Source organism: Neolamprologus brichardi, chromosome 12 (assembly GCF_056152115.1).
Source record: "Neolamprologus brichardi isolate AB-2024 chromosome 12, ASM5615211v1, whole genome shotgun sequence".
Lineage (NCBI taxonomy): Eukaryota > Metazoa > Chordata > Actinopteri > Cichliformes > Cichlidae > Neolamprologus > Neolamprologus brichardi.
Window position 1 is genome coordinate 38104047 of NC_142115.1, and position 8743 is coordinate 38112789.

General features: G+C 46.3%; 1 protein-coding gene across 1 annotated transcript; it reads right to left on the reverse strand.

Annotated features, from left to right (window-relative positions):
* Positions 1-3431: 3431 nt before the first annotated feature.
* Positions 3432-7705, reverse strand: LOC118456036 (uncharacterized). The gene is made up of 4 exons (XM_035916427.2): positions 7571-7705; positions 6400-6492; positions 5838-5955; positions 3432-3855 (listed from the first exon to the last, which is right to left on the reverse strand). Exons 1-4 carry the CDS (start codon positions 7679-7681, stop codon positions 3545-3547), a joined length of 633 nt encoding a protein of 210 aa, XP_035772320.1. The 5' UTR covers positions 7682-7705; the 3' UTR covers positions 3432-3544.
* Between the last annotated feature and the right edge of the window lie 1038 nt (positions 7706-8743).

Sequence of the window (8743 nt, forward strand, 5' to 3'; positions counted from 1 at the left end):
CGTGTTGTGATGTTTGAGTCTCAAAGCTCGCCGCCCGCACGCCGCCACCCTCTCAATCGGCGTGGCCATTTTAAATTGTATTTAAGAAGGACAGACGTTGTTCTGAACTTCAGCAATAAAATTTACCTGCAGCCGAACACCTGAGCTGTGACAGGAAGTGATGTCACTGAAATGTGTTCTAACAGAGTAAATCTGGAGCGTTTCTGCTGAACTGTGTGGGTGATTGGTGTGTAATCTGATTACTCTCACAGGTGCAGGCCTTTCTAAATTGTTAACAAGTGACACCTGCTGGTAAAGCTGTGGAATTACACCTGATGCCTGACTCTGCTGATGCTCTCATATAAAATAAACTGAAGATTTTCCTCTGAACGTGCTCGACCAGAGCCTACACCAGGAAGGAGGTGTTTGGTATCCAGGTAACTTCAGGGTTCACTCATCGTGCTTCTTTGTGCCGTAAACCTCACCTGCCTCGGGCTCATCAGGAGTCGTCGCCTCGCCGGTGGGTGGCATGGACACCCAAGTTTTTAAACTGATACCAAAGGTGTGTGTGTGTGTGTGTGTGTGTGTGTGTGTGCGCTAGAGGCTGAGGGTAAGCACTGATGTGTTCTTAAAATGCCTACACTGTATCTGCTGACATCATTCAGGTTTTATATGGCGGGTAAAACGGCGTTGAATGCATCACCGCTAAATATTTCTGAAGTTGCTGTTGAGGTGTCGTTACACCTCCGATCCACACGTGCAAAGACATCAACCCACAGGTGACCATGAGTAGTGTTTCATATAACCAGCAGAGGGAGCACTTGAGCCTTGTTGCTGTGGATGAAGAGCGATTGATCAGTAAATTAATATTGTTGTATTAGCCAATCGGACCTGATCCAGGCTGAAGGCGGTGACTTTCAGATCATCGAGGTGGATCGTGTGAGAGGTGAGGCGTCAGCTGATGAACTCTGGGTTTGGACCCTGCTGCTTTTCTGTGCGACCGGAGAGGTCGTGTGACGCTCAGCGACGCGTTCGGTAACCATCGGCTCAGAGTTTAGTTTGCTGTGCGTCGCAGGTGGCGCTCTGTGTGCGTGCTGAGGATAAAAGCCTCAGGTGTGCAGTTTAACCTGCATCAGACTGAACTTGTTGCTGCATTTTGTGCGCCCGCCTCCACACTGACACACAGGAAGCAGCAACAGCTGCAGTTCCTCAAGTGTCCAGCAGAGGCTGTTCGCAGAGTGAGGCGTGTGCATGTGACGTTTGGGATCCCTGAGCTTTGGGAAAAGCGCTGAAAGACTTTTGGAAATATCAGGCTGTTATTGTTTGTGGCCTTCTGATTGGCCAGCATTTCTTCCCGGTGAGGGTTACATCATCGGCTGTCGCTATGGCGCGCTCTTTCTCTGTGTTTTATATGGCCGGAGATTTTTCAGGATGAAAATGGAAACATGGGAGTGGTCTGAGTCAGTCCCCACAGACCGCCACGTTAAACATCTAACTTTACAGCATACACAGTGGCCCCGCCCCCTAATAATGCACTTTTTAATCCAGGTAAGTTATAAAATCATCCCCCCCCCTTACAGGTGTTATGAAGGGAAATTACGTATAGACACCAACAGTGCTGGGAATAACGGTGTTACTTTTTTCAGTAATCTAATTACTATTTCTATCGTTACAATGCCGTTACCGTTACCAACAAGAGAATATGGTGCAGATGTCTTACTATTCACACGGTTGAAGTCGTCTTCTGCTTGCTGTGAGCGAGGATGAGTGCTGCTGAGTAAAATTAGTCATGGAAACCCAGTCAGAGGTAGACTCGAGCGATGCACAGAAACAAAAGTCAAGGAGAGCCCGGATAATTCGAAGGTAGCATTTTTTTAAGAGGTCCAGACGTTACTTTTCACTCAGAGAGAAAAGGCAAGAATCTGTATGTGAAATGTAACAAAGTGCTTTTCCACATCACTTGTAAGCAATTTGAATCTTACGAAGCTCAACGTCACATGCTTCAACAAAACTAGTCGCCAAGAAAGATGCACATGATATATAATATGGCGTGTGAAGGCCGAGGCAGGTCTGCTGGCAGAGCGCCGGAAAGTTGTCTTTGACAAAGAGCAGCGAGCAGGTAACACCAACGTAGCACAGAGGATGACTTTCTTTCCTTTGAAGATGAGGACAACACCTCTGCTACTGCAGAAAGTCAAGTCATAGATTATTTCACATCAGGATCACATGGAATGGACTCTGAATAGATATGCACTGATAAGGAATATTTCACTAAGATACAATGCAGCCACGCCATTCAGTGCCTCAGTACAAAGACTGTGTAGCCTCGGGAAGCTCCTCTTCTCTCCAAAGAGGAACAGACTCTCTGATAAGAACTTTGAGAAGCTCCTTGTTTTGAGATGCAACCACTGGTTTAATGGCTACGATGGATGTAAGGGGTGTGTGGACGTGGCAAGAGTTCATGTTTAACAAAAGCAGAGGACATTCAAGCAGGAATAATAAACCTCTACTGCAAGAACAGCACGTGTGGCTTCAAATAGAAGAGTTGACACTTTGTATTACCTGTTTATATTTTTGTACTTTATAAAAATGTTTTAGTTTTATTATACAGTATTATTATTATTATTATAAAGTATCCTTTTTTTATTTACTTTTGCATAGAGAAAAATACTTGTTTAGCTGAGTTCTCTAAAGCTGTTACAGTTTGACTCATTTAATTTGCACTACATTGCTTAAAAAGCATCATTTAATGTAACACTTTTTTTAAAGTAACGCAATAGTTACTTTTCCTAGTAATTAATTACTTTTATAATATATAATAAATATTATATATTATATTTATATTTAGGGGGCCACGGCGACCTTCTGGTTACAGATGCGCTTCCCAACCCCACCGGAAGGTCGCCGGTTCGATCCCCGGGCTCTCTGTCGTGGTCGTTGTGTCCTTGGGCAAGACACCAGAGGGGCCGATGGCGCGATATGGCAGCCTCGCTTCTGTCAGTCTGCCCCAGGGCAGCTGTGGCTACAACTGTAGCTGCCTCCACCAGTGTGTGAATGTGAGAGTGAATGAATAGTGGCATTGTAAAGTGCTTTGAGGGCCTTGAAAAGCGCTATATAAATCCAATCTATTATTATTAAAATTGTAACTCAGTTACTAACTCAGTTACTTTTTTGAAGAAGTAACTAGTAACTGTAACTAATTAGTTTTTCAAAGTAACTTGCCCAACACTGGACACCAAGCAGTTTGTGTATCAGTTTTAACATGGGAGTCTATGGGGCCTGGGTCGCTGCTGCCTCTGGTGGACGTTGGAGGAACTGCAGGGTCACAATGCTGCTCAGCGAGTGAGTAATGAATAATAAGGGTGGAGTTTGCCCCACAGCTGTCAGTCAAAGCCCACCTGTGCCCGCCCACACACCTGAGAAGAGCTCAGACCAACTTTCATTGACTTTTATTGGTTGAAGTGACAGTGGTGGAGAAAGTGTGGCAGCTGCTGATTGGATGAACCTGTGATATGAGAAACATCTAAAACCTTCTACAGACTTAAATAAAGAGTTCATGAGTCCGTCAGCAGCTCCCCTCTGCCGTCCTCCGCTTCTTCCCAGAATGCCTTGTTTTCCGCTGGCCCTGCTTCGGCCGGGGTGCGCACACCCCCTGGCCCTTGTTTTTGCCCGTCTCTACCCGGTCCGCGGCGGCGCAGAAAAGCCCCGCATCGCAGTCGCAGCGTCCCAGGTTCCTCCTCCGCTTGGTTGGACCTCGCAGCAGACAGGCCTCGCCCTCCACCGGGATCCGCTGGCACCGTTTGCCGGTCAGGTACCGGACGCAGCACAGGCCGTCCGCGCAGTCGCCGGACCGCACGCAGCTCGACATCTCCAGAGCTGAAACGCACACACATGTCAGCACGCCCGCTTCCTAGTGATGTGCGGATCGATTCTGAAATATCGATTCCTCTGATACCAATCATTTATGTTCTAGAATCGATTCTCACATTAAAATATTAATATTTTAGTAATTTAGAGTAAATTTGTAGTTTATCATTAACAGTAACACAGTGGAAAGAAACTATATCATTCAGATTGTCTACAGTCAAAGGAACTACTTCCTCTTCCGCCTTTCACAGTCATGTGTGAAATACGGCTGTATAAATGTCTCGCAGCCGCTGGCGCGCGCACTCACAACACTGGCTGAGCGTAGCTGGAGTCATGTGAACTTATTTTACCTCCACAAACAGCTGAGACGTGGTTTGCGATACATGTGGCAAAAAAGTGAGGTGTTGTGGACATACTAGGGAGACATTCAAAAGGCTGTTGGGGGGATAAATTCATTTTACAGGGTTTATTTATCGGATAAAATACGTTAAATGTCACCGTTATTATTGGCCGGCCCGGAAACAGCGGGGGTGTCCAAATTCAGAGGCTGCTTCCACCTGAGGACCCGGTGTTGTGCCAAATCGTGATTGTCTGCCAAAAACTGATTTCCGGTATTTGCCAAAAACTGATTGCTCGTATTTAAACTGCTATAAGTAAGTTGTTGGGCTATAATATGTGAAACATATGTTAAACGCATCCCTCGTGGATGACATAAAGTCATCTTGAGCCACAAACAACATTCATGTAACAAGGTAGAAGCCGCAATCAGTTTTTGGCAGTGACTTTTATATAACCGTTATTTATGCAGTTAAAAAAAAATCTCATTAACATTAAAAATGTCTTTTGTCAGAGTAAGCTGGCCAAGAGGAGAAGAAATGGCAGCAAATATGACAATAGTTCTGTAAAATATTTTAAGTGGGGATAAAGGATCGGATTGGTTATAATGTCAGTACAATAACACAGAGCTGTAAAGATACTTGAAAAACGGATAATTTTTAAATTCTATATAAAACCCCTTTGTAAACGCTGTTCACCGAAGTCTATTTACGAACATGCGTAAAGATATTACACATAAAAAATACACAGAAACATTAGAAATCACTTTTTGGCACAACACCGGCCTTCGTGGTCTAAAGGAAGCCGGGTAGTACGTCACGAGCTCCCTCGGTGGAGTGAAACTGCCGTCTGCTCCTTGCTATCTAAAATATAACCGGGCGCTGACGTAAACTCTTCTGTTCAATCATTTTCTGTTTGACGTTTATTCAGCTGTGTGAAAACCCTGGAAGATTAATAAAGTTTAATTTAATTTAATCTAATAACTTTAATCTCAGCCAAACACGAACAAATAAAACACTGAAAAAGCCAAACAATAACATTTTTAAGTTATCAAAGTGACTTATATATCATGTTTAACCTGAGTAACGAAAGACCGCGGGGGTTTGAAAACAATGTGTCGGCTCAGATATTTGAAGTTTACACAGCTACATTCTCACCTGAAAATATATTAAAATTCGGGATTCTCCCGGAAAAATCGGGAGGGTTGGCATGTATGGTTGTGGCAACATCACTAACCTTGTCAAACACCTCAGAGTAAATCTTATCACAGAATATGACGAGCGTATGTTGAGGCGAACTGTAGAGGAGAGGGACAGGTGCTGCTAGGGCGAGACAGACGTCTCTCACAGAGTCCTTTATGCTGCAGGCAACGTGTTCAAATAGCATAACTTCAGTTTTTTTATTTCTATTTCTATATTTTCATTTCTATATGATGAACTCTGCATTATTAAGTGATGAGAACAAGTAATCTGATATTACGCTATAATTTGAGATACAATAAATACGTTTTTGTACAAAGTATCGGATCAGTATCGTCGATACCACCCTGGATATTACTCGGTATCGGATCGGAAAGGAAATCAGTGGTATCGCACATCACTACCGCTTCCTGCTGCAGTGCACTCTGGGAAAGCAGCACATGCTCAGCCTCTCACCTTTGGTCCTGTTGCCGTCAGCGTCCCTCTGTCCTCCCGTCACTCTGCCCGCCTGTCCGTCCGCCTGTCCGTCACTGGGGGGCGGCCTTCTGTCAGCTCTGTTACTGCAGCGCCCCCTCTGCTGCACACAGGTAAGAATCATCAGACAAATGATGTCATCCAATCCAGGTTTACTGACATCGCACCAAATCATAACAGTCGCCTTAACGCGCTGTATCCTGTAGGGCAGTGACGCACAGTGGGGGCGGGGCCTCCTGGTACTTATTTATATAAATGTAAAGTGAATTCAAACTGTCACTCATTACTGACATGCACACCTTAGCAGCAGCGTTAGCCGTTAGCAGTTAGCCGTTAGCAGTTAGCCTTTGTTTATGTTTGTGAGTACAGTTGTTGCGGTCACCGCGTCACGTCGCAGTGATGACGTGACGCCTGCAGGTGGAGGTGATGGAGGATCAATAAACCTTTATTATTCACTTTGTTATTAATTTACCAAATTAAACTCCAGCTAACAGGAGACAGATTTACTAGCGCCGGCAGGTGGGCAGGGCTAGGCGGTACTGACCGGAGGTGCGTTGCATTGAGTCGAAGTACATGGCGGGCTTTGTCGTCGGTGGGAGTTGGAATTTGTCTCCATCCTGTCGTCATGGGAACGATCCTAAAAGGTGAGAGAGTGATGTCAGAGTTAAAGATGGCCGGCGCCAAGCAGCTGCTTTTTTTCTCTCGAATGAATCTTAAAAAATTAAATCCTGAACCCCGTGAAGACGCGCTCCTCACAGACTGATTCATCCATCAGGTCAGTGATCACCGATCAATGATCATTGAGCTGATGGAGAGCTTCACGTGAACAGAAACTCCGCCCTGCTGCAGTAATGACAGCGTCGCCTGTGAAGCTTGTTACCTGCTGCTGTCCACAGATCCTTCGCATCACAGCGACGGCAGCACAAAACCCAGAAACACGTTTAGTATTAAATGAGTGTGCAAAGAGAGCAGGACACGCGTCTGCGCTGGGCGACGCCGTCTCGTTTTGTTTTTGGCCTTTAAGGCTCTTAAACTGAAAACCCAGCAGACAGGAAGCTTTAACACTGGAGCTTCCTGCAGACGAACCGCTTTCACGATTTCAGCGATTTTCTGTCCTGATGAATCTGAAAGGTGAAAACTTGCTCTCACATTTCATATTTCCTCCACAGATTTATTCAGAGCATCAGAGACTCGCTCCTCTCGCTGCTGCTGCCTAAGCTCTGCTGTGTTCGAGGGGGTTCGTCCTCCCCACTGACACCAACACCTTTCTGTGGGTTTTCTTTGCTGTGACTTTGTGCTGTGGAAATAAAATTCAACTCAAACATACTGAACTAAACGGATGTAATGAATTTTCTTCCTGCTGGAAAGATTAAAGGAAGCTTGAATGGACAAAGCAGATTTTTAAGTTGATGTTAAACATTCAAAAATATTGATACAATTATTTTTAATAAATGTATCAAAATCATTTTTAAAATAAATGAATGAGCTTCTCAGGTTTGAATAATTAGATCCAACTTGAAGCACTTTATTGTGAACACCTGCTTATTTATCAGTTATCCAGTCAGCCAATCAGGAGGCAGCAGTGCAGCATGAACAGGTGAGCAGCGTCAGGTCGCGCTGACCTGAGGCTTTCGACGTCACGTAAACGGAATAAACTGAGGTTCGGGAGGAAGGTTGTGCAGCGGGATGCGGAGTGTGAGGTGTCCTCGTCTTACCGGCAGCTCGGAGCTCTGCGGCGTCGACTCTTTGGAGGATCTGATGGTGTTTGAGTCCAGCGCCAGACCGCAGACCAGAGACACGCACAGGACGCTGCGCAGCATCCACATCCTCCAATCGATCGGCGGATCAGTCGGGCGATAACTGCTTCACAGCTTCTTCAGTTCCTCTGAGCTCTTCACGAGAAAATCCTACAGAGCTGCGTTTCTTTCAGTCATCAGAGCGAACAGTCTCCTTCCTGCGTATCCGAATGAAGCTCGCCGCCTTCTACCTGCTGCCTTCAGGTGCGCTTGTTTTTATACCCCTCCCCTCCCCTCTGATCTGCCCTCTGTCAGCCGCCGGGTCCTCAGAAGTTTTTGAAGGAGCTTTTGAAGCTCCAGCAGATCAGTCGGCGGAGACGGTGCCGCCGCCACTTCCTTCCTGGAAGCCCCGCGGCCTCTGGTGAGGCGGGAGTCTGTTTGATATGTGACACCGCAGAGACCACAGAGAGATTAAAACACACCTGGAGACACAAGACAGGTAGAGCCGTGTGTGTGTGTGTGTGGTTTCACTTCATGTGGTTTGAAAGGCCACCTTAAAGACTCATTAGAGCTGGAGCTGCGTCTCTCAGGCGGGCGGATGTGTGAGTGTTTGCAGGTGATTAAAGCTGATTTCAGAGATGACGACACTGAAGCAGGCGCTTCACAGAGCAGAGGAACTAAAGGAAAGTCAGTCTGCCTGACACAAAGGGTGAAGATGAAACATGAACGATCTCGAGTGCTTGGATGGAGACGTGGTCGTGCGATGGCGTGCATCAAAGCTTCTTTGCTTTACTGCGAGCGTGTCTGAAGGAGCTTGCGACCCGGGAAACGCTCACGCGTCCCTTTAAAGGAGAGTCAGAGCTGCTCACACACGAAACATCGTCTGTCCTCAGACGCTTCGGTGTGACGACTTCTGCGTGCTTCTGCAATTCGCTGAGGAACAGCTTCAGACTTTTCCTGCTGGACGAGCCCTCCTCCCACATTCGTGTTTGACCCGTCTTCTTCTGCTGCGTCTCAGCTTCTGCACCAAATCCTGACGTGTGGAGATGCAGTCCCGCCGTGTCAGAGCTCCAATCTCCCTACGACGTCCTCACAGACCAACACCTTCCAACCATCCAGGAGCAGCTTGGAGTGTTTCTAGCAGGATGGAGC